The 15,026-nt window shown below is 41.1% G+C and overlaps 1 protein-coding gene across 1 annotated transcript in view; it reads left to right on the top strand.

Moving 5' to 3' along the window:
* The window catches only part of UNC93A (unc-93 homolog A), a 509,693-nt gene that overhangs the window by 49,881 nt on the left and 444,786 nt on the right, over window positions 1-15,026 (top strand). Inside the window, 2 exon segments of the mRNA XM_075338216.1 lie at window positions 11,859-12,040; window positions 13,035-13,264. Coding sequence (XP_075194331.1) covers window positions 11,859-12,040; window positions 13,035-13,264 — 412 coding nt within the window.

Genomic DNA, 15,026 nt, shown 5'->3' with positions numbered 1-15,026 from the left:
CTAAAAGGGCCACTTAATATGGTGGTTATGGTGGTCTCCTAAAAAGAGCCACTCCTTGGCTAGGTCCTTCCCGGAGGGATATCTGTCCATTTTATGAGTTGAGACTCCTAACAGAGGCACCACGGACCTTTTTGATTTGCATACCTCCCAGGGGGCAATCCACCTAGGATTTCACTGTGTTGAGCGCCCTCACTGGTTGCCGGCAGTGTTTTCTCTGGCTGGTCTCCCTGAGATCAGTGATTGTTTTGTCTTATATCTCTGCTGAAGGAAGAAGAGGAAAAAAGCAGAGAGAAGAGAAAAGAAGAGCGAAATAGAAAAGGGGGGCGGAAAAGGGGGGGATAAAGAGGCAATCAGGCCTCAACCATCCTGTGTTACCAAGTACACCTAAAAGAAAAAAAGTGTTCACCAAAACCTTGAACTAGTTACCAGTCCTCAGTAACGCTTATCTGACCATCCTCTCTCAAATGTGACCACTTCCTCCTCCTCTCCTCACTAAAGCAATCGCCATCTGTTGCTTCTCTTTCGGACTGGGTGCCTGGGCTCTCTATTGACCCTGTTCCAATCCAGGACCTGTCCCCCAGATGCTGGTGTCAGAGAGAAACCTTTAATTAACGCACTTGCAGAGTCTCTCCATCTCCCTCTCTCCTCCTGTGCTGCGACAGCCCCTCCGCTTAAAAAGTGGTTCTCCACCTCTAGGGGGTCCCAAAATGTCTGTGTGGCCCCATCATGATCTTTCCCCATAGGGATGGGCTGCATCTTAATGGGGAAGGTGCAGCTCTGCTGGGGCAGAAAATGGCTAGAAGGTTGGAGGAGTGTTTAAACTAGGAATGGGGGGCAAGGGTATTCACTTTATAGAAGGGGAATGTAGTGCAGATAGTGACCAGGGCACAAGTAATGAAATTGGGGGTGGTACGGGGGGAAGGGTTAGGACAGGTAATACAGTAAGCAGGAATACAGGTACAGAGTCATACGTAACGTGCATGTACACTAATGCCCGAAGCCTCACAAATAAGGTGGAGGAATTAGAATTAATATTGTTGGAAGAAAATTATGATATAGTGGGGATATCAGAGACATGGCTGGATGAGAGCTATGACTGGGCTGTTAATTTACAGGGTTATAGCCTATTCGGGGGAGGTGTGTGTCTATATGTAAAATCATCCTTAAAACCCATCCTGCGTGACAACATATGTGAGGGTACTGAGAATGTAGAGTCCCTATGGGTGGAGATAAGGGGGGGGGAGAATGAATAATAAAATACTGATAGGGGTGTGTTATAAGACGCCGAATATTATGGAAGAGGTAGAGAATCTCCTCATAAAGCAAATTGATAAAGCAGCGAGTCTCGGAGAGGTAATTATTATGGGGGACTTTAACTATCCTGATATAAATTGGGGAACAGAAACTTGCAGTTCCAGCAAAGGAAATAGATTTTTGATAACAATGAAAGATAATTACCTTTCACAAATGGTACAGGACCCCACAAGAGGGGGAGCACTACTAGACCTTGTACTAACCAATAGGCCAGACCGCATATCAAATATACAAGTTGGGGGTTACTTGGGGAATAGTGATCACAAAATAATAAGTTTTCATGTATTCTTTAGTAAGATGTCTAGTAGAGGGGCTACAAGGACACTAAACTTCAGGAAAGCAAATTTTAAACGGTTGAGAGATGATCTTAGTGCAATAAACTGGGATGATGTACTAAGTAATAAAAGTACACAAAGCAAATGGGAGACTTTTATGAGCATCCTGAATAGGGCTTGTGCAGAAAATATACCCTATGGGAACAAACATGCTAGAAATAGGAGGAAACCCCTATGGCTAAATAGAGCTGTAAGGGAAGCAATAAAAGAAAAACAGAAAGCCTTAAAAGAATTAAAGAGGGTAGGTAGTGATGAGGCATTATATAATTATAGAAAATTAAATAAAATATGTAAAAAGCAAATTAAGTTAGCTAAGTTTGAGACAGAGAGACTCATTGCGAGAGAAAGTAAAAATAATCCTAAAATATTCTTTAACTACATAAACAGTAAAAAATTGAAAAGCGATAGTGTTGGCCCCCTTAAAAATAGTCTTGGTGAAATGGTGGAAGGGGATGAGGGTAAAGCCAACCTGCTGAATGACTTTTTTTCTACGGTTTTTATACAAGAAAATGCCATGGCAGATGACATGACCAGTGATACCATAAATTCACCCTTAAATATTACCTGCTTAACCCAGCAGGAAGTACACCGCCGCCTCGAAATCACTAAGGTTGACAAATCTCCGGGCCCGGATGGCATACACCCCAGAGTACTGCAGGAATTGAGTTCTGTGATAGATAGACCATTATTTTTAATCTTCTCAGATTCCTTAATAACAGGGTCGGTACCGCAGGACTGGCGCATAGCAAATGTGGTGCCAATATTCAAAAAGGGGACAAAAACTGAGCCGGGAAATTATAGGCCGGTAAGTTTAACCTCTACGGTTGGTAAAATCCTTGAGGGTTTCTTGAGAGATGCTATACTGGAGTATCTCAAGAAAAATAATCTTATGACAGAGTATCAACATGGGTTTATGAGGGATCGATCCTGTCAAACTAATTTGATCAGCTTCTATGAAGAGGTAAGTTCAAGTCTGGACCAGGGAAATGCAGTGGATGTTGTGTATATGGACTTTTCAAAAGCTTTTGATACGGTGCCACACAAAAGGTTGGTACATAAAATGAGAATAATGGGGATAGGGGAAAATATGTGTAACTGGGTTAAAAACTGGCTCAGTGATAGGAAACAAAGGGTGGTTATTAATGGTACGTACTCGGACTGGGTCTCAGTTCATAGTGGGGTACCACAGGGGTCAGTATTGGGCCCGCTTCTTTTCAACATATTTATAAATGACCTTGTTGGGGGCATGCAGAGTAGAATTTCAATATTTGCAGATGATACTAAACTCTGCAGGGTAATCAATATAGAGGAGGATAATTTTATATTACAGGGAGATTTATGTAAATTGGAGGATTGGGCTGAGAAGTGGCAATTGAAGTTTAATGTAGATAAATGTAAGGTCATGCACTTGGGTAGAGGAAATAACATTTATGATTATGTACTTAATTGTAGAACACTGGGTAAAACAGACACAGAAAAAGACTTGGGTGTATGGGTGGATGGTAAACTTCACTTTAGTGGACAGTGTCAGGCAGCTGCTGCCAGGGCTAATAAAATAATGGGATGTATTAAAAGAGGTATAAGTGTTCATGAAAAAAATATAGTTCTACCTCTGTACAAGTCACTAGTGCGACCGCACTTAGAATACTGTGTACAATTCTGGTCACCGATATATAAGAAGGACATAGCTGAACTGGAGAGGGTGCAGAGAAGAGCGACCAAGATTATTAGAGGAATGGGGGGGCTGCAATACCAAGACAGGTTATTAAACTTGGGGTTATTTAGTTTGGAAAAACGAAGGCTTAGGGGGGATCTAATCACAATGTATAAATATATGAGGGGACAGTACAGAGACCTTTCCAAAGATCTTTTTACACCTAGGCCTGCGACTGGAACACGGGGGCATCCGCTACGTCTTGAGGAAAGAAGGTTTAATCATAATCACAGACGAGGATTCTTTACTCTACGAGCAGTGAGACTATGGAACTCTCTGCCGCATGATGTTGTAATGAGTGATTCACTACTAACATTTAAGCAGAGCCTGGATGCCTTTCTTGAAAAATTTAATATTACCAGTTATGTATATTAGATTTTATGACAGGGTATTGATCCAGGGAACTAGTCTGATTGCCGGATGTGGAGTCAGGAAGGAAATTTTTTCCCCATTGGAACTTGTTTCCAAATTGGGGTTTTTTTTGCCTTCCTCTGGATCAACATGTTAGGCTACAGGTTGAACTAGATGGACTTAGAGTCTCCCTTCAACCTTAAAAACTATGATACTATGATACTATGAACTATGAATATGGCAGGATACAGTATTGGAATTTGGCTTTCTTGTGATACAGAGCTGTACACAGCTTACTGAATGCTTTTCTTTTCAGTCACCTCTGCAGCGTTGTGCCCAATGAGCAAGATCTTATGCCCCTTAACTTTCAGGGGCTGTCTCCTGTTTCTGAAGGCACGCAGGATCTCCTCTTTGTCTTTATATTCCAGATATTTTATGATGACCTGTCCTGCTCTTAGTAGCTCACCTGACGTGACTGCAGCAGAGTCACCCTTCACCCGCTCCGACTCTCTCATGGGGCCTACCCTGTGTACTCTTTCCACCCAGTATCTGTGATTCAGTCCTAGAACCTTGGGCAGATCCACCTCACATAGTAAATCCAGGTGTTGAGCAGGCACAGATTCCGGCAACCCCACCAACTTCACATTGCTCCTCTTGGCCTTGTTCTCATGGTCATCTATCTTCTCCTTCATTTCCTGGGCAGTTTCAGCTAGATCTTTAACCCGTACCTCCATCCTAGCTGCAACGTCTTCAGCATCCGATACCCTCTGGTTAGTTTCTGTCAGCTGGACATCATGCTGTGCTACAGCCTCCTGCAGAGCCGTCAAGGCCACCTTCACCAAGGTAGTCAGTGGCTCCCTGATGTTGTTGGTTAAATGCTCCGCCACCTCTCTGGCCAGTCCTGGGTAATCTATTTCCCTGCCAAGCAGCTGCTGTGCTTCACTGCCCTGTGTGCTCTGTGAACCACCTCTCCCCTCGTAGCGTGTCTGGCGCCATCTTGGATGCCATCCCTGGTCCATCTGGCCTGTTTCTGCGGGTTTTGTTTGGCGTTCCTCCGCTCCTCAGCAGGTACCGCTCTATACACCACCATCAGACGATTTGCACATTTGGAAGTTGTTTCTAGGTTAGGAGCCGCCTGGAGCTTCTTCCCCTGCATTCTCACATCTCAGCGCCAGAATTGGAAGTGGTGAGAAGGTGATTTTAAAAGTAATGGAGTGGTTTTTTTATGGGTTATATCTCCTACAAGGCAGTGTACTTTGTGAAGGAGACAAAGTCAGAAATACCAATATTATCATTATCTGACAACAAAGAGCTTTTCAAAACAAACTATGAAAGTTATCACATTTTCTGCAAGAGTGCACCAATAATTACAGCACTGATTAATGGTGGAAGAACTGCTTGGACTCACTAGAATAGAGTGGTCACTACAACCCTCATTTTCTTTACAGCATATATGGAGCATAATATGTAATAGGCATAATTTGTTGTAAGCCTTGTTAATGTGATGTGCTGACACGGATATAAGAAGCTTGCTCATGCTTTCATTATACAAATAATTGAGCTTTACTCATTTCATTCTTGAACGTTTGAAAAACATCTTGCTGCTATTTAGTGATAATAATTTCTTAACAATATAGTTTTTGATACAGAATGATGTATTCATAAAGACCTATGGATCCTTTGTGACTGTGGTTAAATACCTCCCATAAAAAAATAGCCAAATGTGTAGGATGCACCACGCTGTGCATTTAACTGTAATATTTAGTCATTTAGAAAGTGTTACATGAAAGATGAATAATCTGTGTCACAAAGGTGTGTTTGGTTCTTCCCTTGTAATGGTCACCTGTTTCCTTCAGCGTTAAATAAAGGATGACAAACTATTGTGCGTGTTATAATAACTGGGTAATGTGCACAGGAAACAGTGAAACCTTTTCACTAGATAAATAACTGACCACATACCAGTGGTGTAACACTATTTATAGTGAAAGTTCTTTAAGCATAGCTTTTGTCAAGAACATTTGTCAAAACCACATATGATTGTAGTTTTTTCTATCATGCCAATGTATATACTAAATAACAGGCTTTCCAGAAAGCATGAAACACCTAGCAATGTATCTGGGGTTACACACTGTCAACTAAAGATGAGCGAACCTTTGTAGGTTTGGTTTGCTGGCAGCCACCTATCCAAACCTTGCCCGAGGAGGTTCGGAATCACTGATTAGCAGTTTGAGTCTCCGCCCACATACAGCCAGCCATAAGCAGATCTCTTCCGGGGGAGGGTGAGCGGGCATTTTCAAATTTTTATTTGGGGTTACATGCTACATCTGCTCATGCTGTTATTACCCCCAGTGTGCGCCGTTCAAACACTGCAAGTGGCTCACACACAGTGTTGCTCATGCGAGTTAAGTTCGCACGTAAAGCACCAAAACTCTGAACCCGAGCCTTGGTTTTTTAAGTTGGTGTTCGGTTCGAAAACCGAACCTAGGGTTCGCTCATCTCTACTGTCAACATATTTGTGCTTTTAAAGGGAATTTGTCATCAGAAAATGACCCCTTATTTAGATCAAGATTTTGGGTTATGTGTATTTTTTTATATATAATTTTTGTTTAAAAATCAAGTTTAGAAATCTTGACATTTTCTCAATGGCAAATATGCCATTTTAGACTTCTACTTCCTGACTTTTAGGGAGAGTTTTCAGCTGGCGTCCTATCATGAGAGGCAGGATAATGTAGCTCCCCTGAAGCCATCAGGAGCTACAAAGTACTGCATCCTGTCAAAGATGCAGGGACTACCCCCAGGGACCTGAAAGACCAGTGCCGGTAATACCAAAACATAATATAATCCCAGTTTCCCCCATTTCCAAGATATGGTGACAGACTAAAGTTGGACCCAATGGATGGCCATCCAGGGGTGGAGCCGATCCAGTCCACTAGACGACAACCAGGTCGGAGGGGGCAGACAGTCAGTGGAGTCGGTAAAGTGAGTAAAGGTGGTGTCACACACAGCGACGACGACAACGACATCGCTGCTAAGTCGCCATTTTCTGTGACGTAGCAACGACCTTAACAGCGACGTCGCTGTGTGTGACACATAACAACAATCAGACCCCTGCTGCGAAATTGCTGCTCACTCCTGAATGTTCCAGGTCATTTTTTGATCGCTGCTATCCCACTGCGCCATGATGATAAGCTCAGCATCCTTGTGTTTGACACCGCAGCAGCGACGGCAGTGACATAGGACTGAAGGCAGGACAAGGGTGTGTTTTTGCGGTGTATTTTGCAACGCCCCTACGACTCCGATTAGTGGTTACAACAGCGTTCTGATTGGGTACCTTGCCGAAGGCGTTACAGTGATTTCATTCTTTAAGTTCCATTCTTTGTTCCACGTAGTAGATTCTCTGTCTGGTGTCGCTAGTGTGTCGTTCTTTGTGGATCTGAATGAAATGAAATAGAATGAATAAAAGCACTACTGCGTCTTCCTTTGTTTGGCACGGTCACCCAATCAGGCGCTGCTGTAGTGATCACCAATCAGAATAGAGGGGCGTGATAAAAGGCAACACAAAGGCGCTGTAGCGATCAACAATCGGAACAGAGGGGCGTGAAAAGAGGCAACGCAAAACATGTCTAGGGGTAAACACCACGCCTCTATCAAGGTCTGAGTCGTTGCACAGCGACGCGTGTGACACCGCACAATGACCGTCGAGGTCGCTATGATCGTTGCTCCGTCTCTGCTTAAAATTACATGTTTGACAGCTTACTAGCGATCATCTATGGTTGCTGTTACGTCACAGGAAATGGTGACGTAACAGCGATGTCGTTGTCGTTGTGTGTGAACCCAGCTTAAGTGGAAGTGAGAGGAGATGGATGAAACCGCACTGACGGGAGTGTGTGACGGTGACCTGAGGGCCCAGGCGTGTGGTTGCCGGTGGAGTACGGTGGAGTACTCCCGGAACCATAGCACCGATGGGGTACAGAGCCCTAAGTCATGCAAATGCTCCAAGCAGACCAGATAAAATCTGCACAGTGAGGGGACCATCCAGGACCTCACTGACTGTAAAGTCCGGGGGCACCAGGGACCGGAACAGAACACCAAACACCCTACAGGGTTTAAATTGCCGAGGTATGGACTAAAGACTGAGAGACTAAAGGAGGGGACCCCGAGACGCTCCAAGCCACGGGTACCCACCAACTTGAGAAGGGTGCAGGGGAAAGAAACCACCAGGTCACCAAACCAGAATTGGGACTAAGGGATCCAGCAGTGAACACCAGCCTTCCTTCGAGCACCAGCTATCAAACTGCTATGAGTAAAGAACCCATTTACACTGCAATCCCTTGTGTGGCCTACCTTCTTTCCGCGCCTAACTCCATCACCTACCCCCCTGGGGCCCCGGCCCTACTTGCGGAGGGCCCAACATCCAGACTGCCCCTAACATCAGCCCCAGCGGCGAGAAACTGTGCAGCGGTGGTTCCATCATCATAACCGCAATCCGCAAGTGGCGTCACGATACAAACTTTATAACTATTCCCCTGTACATAACCCCTTCAACCAACCCCCAGGGTCACGGAACCAGGCAACGGCCACCCAGAGATATGGCCTGGGACCGAGTATCCCATAGCCCTGGGGTGAGTCAATAACAATAACAGGTAATACCTTTGCACATAGCTGACAGCATAGAATCCATCGATCACAATACGTCATGTCACAGAGGACCCTGCTCTACCGCACTTCACCATTGCACATGCTCATTATATGCTTCAATACAAGAGATAGGTTTAGAGTTTCTTCATTATGGTTATGTGTATGTGGAGTTCCTTGTACAGGCATCAAATATTATAACGCGTTTTGGCGAAAGCCTTTCTCAAACAAAAGATGATTACTGCATAATAATTGAATGATTAAGGGATCCACATTTCAGCATCCTCGTACAGGGGAATCGTTTAGATTAAATGGATATTATACTTGTGATAGTAGTTTTGTGGTGTATACAGTTAGGTCCAGAAATATTTGGACAGTGACACAATTTTCGCGAGTTGGGCTCTGCATGCCACCACATTGGATTTGAAATGAAACCTCTACAACAGAATTCAAGTGCAGATTGTAACGTTTAATTTGAAGGTTTGAACAAAAATATCTGATAGAAATTGTAGGAATGGTACACATTTTTTTACAAACACTCCACATTTTAGGAGGTCAAAAGTAATTGGACAAATAAACCAAACCCAAACAAAATATTTTTATTTTCAATATTTTGTTGCGAATCCTTTGGAGGCAATCACTGCCTTAAGTCTGGAACCCATGGACATCACCAAACGCTGGGTTTCCTCCTTCTTAATGCTTTGCCAGGCCTTTACAGCCGCAGCCTTCAGGTCTTGCTTGTTTGTGGGTCTTTCCGTCTTAAGTCTGGATTTGAGCAAGTGAAATGCATGCTCAATTGGGTTAAGATCTGGTGATTAACTTGGCCATTGCAGAATGTTCCACTTTTTTGCACTCATGAACTCCTGGGTAGCTTTGGCTGTATGCTTGGGGTCATTGTCCATCTGTACTATGAAGCGCCGTTCGATCAACTTTGCGGCATTTGGCTGAATCTGGGCTGAAAGTATATCCCGGTACACTTCAGAATTCATCCGGCTACTCTTGTCTGCTGTCATGTCATCAATAAACACAAGTGACCCAGTGCCATTGAAAGCCATGCATGCCCATGCCATCACGTTGCCTCCACCATGTTTTACAGAGGATGTGGTGTGCCTTGGATCATGTGCCGTTCCCTTTCTTCTCTAAACTTTTTCTTTCCCATCATTCTGGTACAGGTTGATCTTGGTCTCATCTGTCCATAGAATACTTTTCCAGAACTGAGCTGGCTTCATGAGGTGTTTTTCAGCAAATTTAACTCTGGCCTGTCTATTTTTGGAATTGATGAATGGTTTGCATCTAGATGTGAACCCTTTGTATTTACGTTCATGGAGTCTTCTCTTTACTGTTGACTTAGAGACAGATACACCTACTTCACTGAGAGTGTTCTGGACTTCAGTTGATGTTGTGAACGGGTTCTTCTTCACCAAAGAAAGTATGCGGCGATCATCCACCACTGTTGTCATCCGTGGACGCCCAGGCCTTTTTGAGTTCCCAAGCTCACCAGTCAATTCCTTTTTTCTCAGAATGTACCCGACTGTTGATTTTGCTACTCCAAGCATGTCTGCTATCTCTCTGATGATTTTTTTCTTTTTTTCAGCCTCAGGATGTTCTGCTTCACCTCAATTGAGAGTTCCTTAGACCGCATGTTGTCTGGTCACAGCAACAGCTTCCAAATGCAAAACCACACACCTGTAATCAACCCCAGACCTTTTAACTACTTCATTGATTACAGGTTAACGAGGGAGACGCCTTCAGAGTTAATTGCAGCCCTTAGAGTCCCTTGTCCAATTACTTTTGGTCCCTTGAAAAAGAGGAGGCTATGCATTACAGAGCTATGATTCCTAAACCCTTTCTCCGATTTGGATGTGAAAACTCACATATTGCAGCTGGGAGTGTGCACTTTCAGCCCATATTATATATATAATTGTATTTCTGAACATGTTTTTGTAAACAGCTGAAATAACAAAACTTGTGTCACTGTCCAAATATTTCTGGACCTAACCTTATGTTGAAATGCCCTTGTGGTTTAATTTATGTAGGTGAAACCACTCAAAAATTAAAAGAGAGACTATCTAATCACAAGTATACAATAAGGCAAAAAAATCTAATCTTACCTGTATCCCAGCATTTTGCTGAATTTAGGCATAATGTCTCCCAACTACGTTTCCAGATCTTGGAGCAGGTCCAGCTGCCCAGACGAGGGGGGGATCGCACCACAATGTTAAAGAGGAGAGAGACCTATTGGATATTCAGGCTGCAATCTCTGCAGCCGCTTGGTCTGAATAGAGACTATGATATTAGTGGTTTCTTGTAATGAATGACTCGCTGATTAAATTCTCTGTGTATTTTTCTGTGATATATATGTAACCCCATCATGTAATTTTGTAAACAAATGCTTTTGGAAACTTATTTGTTTGGTTGCTATAATATAACCTATGTTTCTCTAGTTTAAATTTCATGATGCTATGTGAATCCTTAAGAATAAAAAATTATAAAAAATTATAAAAAATTATAATAGTAAAAAAATGGCAAAAACTTTTTTGCAAAAATTTTTTTTGCAATAATTTACATGAACAAGAGTTTATTTTTGATGGTTCACATTAATTATTATTGATGTTTCCCCCTTTTTCCCTCATATGCTCTGCATGTATAAAAGTATATCTTTTTTCTTGGTGGTTTTTTTTTTTTGTTAACTTGAATTGGATCTTGGGATTTGAGTTGTTAATTGATTGATTATGCAAATGAGTAGGGTGTTTACTCCTACCAGATCCATGAACCTTTATTTTTTAGAGTGGGAATTGTGATGCAGTAATCATCTTTTGTTTGAGAAAGGCTTTCGCCGAAACGTGTTATAATATTTGATGCCTGTACATGGAATTGTACAATAAAAAGAATCTACATTCATAAAGAAGAGTGCCAGTCTTTTTCTTCAATTTTGATTGTGGATGCCTTCCATAGACCTGAGCACCGTTCATCCCTGAGTGCCACCCTGGAACTTTTTTTTCCTATGTGGAGTTCCTGAAATAACAGTACCTTAGACTCTAAAAATCCACAGTGGCCAGTGTTAAAAATTGAAGTCTTTTGGGTTTTTTTTAATAACGATTGTGATATAGAAAAAAAATCTTGTCGCGATTTTTTAAAAATACATTTAAGACAAAAAATCTGATTCAGACAATAGGTCATTTTCTAATGACAAATTTACTTTAAAGCTGTAATAAAATATTTACATAAAATCACATGCAATTTTCTTAGTGATGAAAGTCAAATTCATTGCCTCCTCCTGGCATTTCTATGCTTTTTTTATATACAGGCTTATACATGCATTCTGTCTGATGTGTTCTAATAAGATCCCACCAAAGGTTATAGAGCTTAGTGTCGCCACGCTGAAGTCAATTCTGCACAGTTAAACTTTGCTGAAATGTATAAAAATCTAGAATTCTATAATAAACTAGGGAAATAAGGTATGGTTTCAATGTTCTTTCTATATTCATTTAATTTCTATTCTATTACAGAGCAGTCTCAATAATATAGAAGGACTTGGTGTTGCATCACTAAGTGTAATGTATGTGTCCCTCAGCCTTTCTTCTCTGTTGCTACCTCCTCTACTGATAAAGAAAATTGGATGCAAATGGACTATTGTAGCATCAATGTTTTGCTTCATTTCCTACAGTCTTTGCAACTTCTACCCAAGCTGGTAATATTTCTTTGTAAAATGTATTTGTTTTGCTATTTTTTTAAAGTGCAGGATAAAAATAATAAAACAGGAAAGGATCACACTTCTGAGCTTTACACTAACGTCCCATATGGGAGGGGAGAGGACCATCTACTATTTTATTGACTGACAAGTGATCTAAAGATACTAGAACTTCAATGCCCAGCTCAGCTTCGTAGTGTATGAGGGGCAGGGATGGTACAAACAGTTTTAGCTCCCTGGAGTACCCCTTTAAGTACATAATTTGTAGTAAGTCCTCTCTGGGGCAAAATCATACAAATTTAACCAAAGGTAGCAGAAGCTAAGTCGAGACGATCCCACCTTTAACATTCTGGCTGACAGCACCTTAATGCAGTGCAATGGATGGCAGCAATCTATTTAGCCTTCCTTGCATCTCACACACAGGCCCCTGACCTTGTCACAGGAATCGCCTTAGTAAGTCAAACCCAACTTCACAACTGGACTGCTTAAAGTGTGAGTGACCGTAAATTTATTTACTCCAAACCACCCTGACCACATGGATGATGAACCACACTTGCTGCCCTTTGAACTCACTCTGGATGAGGGAGAAGAAGATGGCTACAATTTTCAGAACTCAATTTCCCCTTGTGCTATGTGGGACTAGACATCAAAGCTAACTACAGAATCACCCGGCCTGAATATGGTGATAGTATTCACATATGTGTTCATATTGCCTTGCATTGATGGATTCACAAATAAATAATTTCACCCAAAATCTGTAAACTGATGAGGGAACAAAATAGCAAAATCTTGCTTCACCACTTATATATTTAATTTAGCCATTTTTGACCATTTGTGTCCAGTATGATAATAAGCTTTTCTTATTTATTAATATAACATCCTACTAGTTGTTCTTCTTGTAGGGATAATTTTGACATGAGATATTCAGAATGATAAGAAATGTAATAATATGATGCTAAACACCTATTTTCAAAGTTTTTATGTTCTTTTTTAGGCCGACACTTATTATTTCCTCTATACTTGTTGGCCTAGGAGGTGGACCCCTGTGGGCAGGCAAGAGTACGTATATAACAATAACTGGAACAAAGTATGCAGAATCCTGTGGAAAATTATCCAGACATGTTGTAAACCAGTATTTTGGGATATTCTTTTTAATCTGCCAAACTTGCCGTGTTTGGGGAAATCTTATTTCTTCCTTGGTATTTCACCTAAGACCAAATGCAGGTAAAATATACATGTAATCATCACAGCAGTGATATACTATAATGGTATTGATTGACATGGTGGGGGAATTAACATATTTCCTATGTGCAGCTTGCTTACTGTTAACGAAAACAGTTGATAAGGGCTTTAAAATACATTTTATATTGTCAGTACACAGAAGCTTTATTTTCCATTTACTCCCAACATATTGCTCCATTTCATATGGACTTCAGGAGCATATCCATGCATGTTTGGTTTGTAATTCACTTGTAGAAATTACATGTATACAGTCCATGGCCAAATGTTTTGAGGCTGACACAAATTACGTTTTTCACAAAACCTAATGTTTTTAGATCTTTTAGTCATACATTTTTATGGTTACTGAAGTACAATTATAAGCATTTCATACATTTTTAAACTTTTTTGAAAAATACTTTAAGTTTATGCATAGACTCAACATTTACATCAGCCTTCATTTTTTAACCCCTTCAGCCCCCAGCCTGTTTTTACCTTGAAGACCCGGCCATTTTTTGCAATTTTGACCAATGTCAATTTATGAGGTTATAACTCTGGAACGCTTCAACAGATCCTGGCAATTATGACATTGTTTTTCATGACATATTGTACTTCATGTCAGTAGAAAATTTAGGCCGATACATTTTGCGTTTATTTGTAAACATTTCAGAAATTTTGCAAAAATTTTGAAAATTTCGCAATTTTTCAAAATTTGAAATTTTATGCCCATAAATCTGAGAGATATATCGCACAAAATAGTTACTAAATAACATTTACCACATGTCTCCTTTACACCAGCACAATTTTTGAAACAATTTTTTTTTTTCGTTAGGAAGTTAGAAGGGTTCAAAGTTCATCAGCAATTTTTCATTTCTCCAACAAAATTTACAAAAAAAATATTTTAGGTACCACATCATATTTGGAGTGATTTGAGAGGCCTAGGTGACAGAAAATACCTCAAAGTGACCCCATTCTAAAATATGCACCCCTCACTCTACTCAAAACCACATCATAGAAGTTTATTAACCCTTTAGGAGCTTCACAGCAACCAAAGCAATGTAGAAGGAAAAATGACAATTTTACTATTTTACACACAAATGTTATTTTAGCCATAAAATTTAGCATTTTCACAAGGGTATCAGGAAAAAGTGCACGATAAAATGAATTGTGCAATTTCTCCTGAGTACACCAATATATCATATGTGGTGGAAATCAATTGTTTGGGCACACGGCAAGGCTCGGAAGGGAAGCAGCATCATTTGAATTTTTGAAAGCAAAATTGTCTGGAATCATTAGCGGATGCGATGTTGCATTTGGAGACCCCTAAGGTGCCTAAACAATGGAGCTTCCCACAAGTGACCTCATTTTGGAAACTAGACCCCTCATGGAATTTATCTAGATGTTTAGTGAGCACATTGAACCTCTGGAGGCTTCACAAAAGTTAATAATTTTGAGCCGTGAAAATAAAAAAAAAAAACATTTACCACAAAATTGTTACTTCAACCAGGTAGCTTTTTTTCACAAGGGTATCAGGAAAAATTGCACCATAAAACGTATTGTGCAATTTCTCCTGAGTACACAGATACCTCATATGTGGTGGAAATCAAATGTTTGGGTGCACAACAGGGCTCAGAAGGCAGGTAGCGCCATTTGACTTTTCAAACGCAAAATTGTCTGAAATAGTTAGCGGATGCCATGTTGTGTTTGGAGACCCCTGAGGTGCCTAAACAATGGAGCTCCCCCACAAGTGACCCCATTTTGGAAACTA

This window comes from Anomaloglossus baeobatrachus, chromosome 3 (assembly GCF_048569485.1).
Source record: "Anomaloglossus baeobatrachus isolate aAnoBae1 chromosome 3, aAnoBae1.hap1, whole genome shotgun sequence".
Classification (NCBI taxonomy): domain Eukaryota; kingdom Metazoa; phylum Chordata; class Amphibia; order Anura; family Aromobatidae; genus Anomaloglossus; species Anomaloglossus baeobatrachus.
The sequence above is the reverse complement of the archived record's forward strand: the minus strand, read 5'-3'. Positions and strand labels throughout refer to the sequence as shown.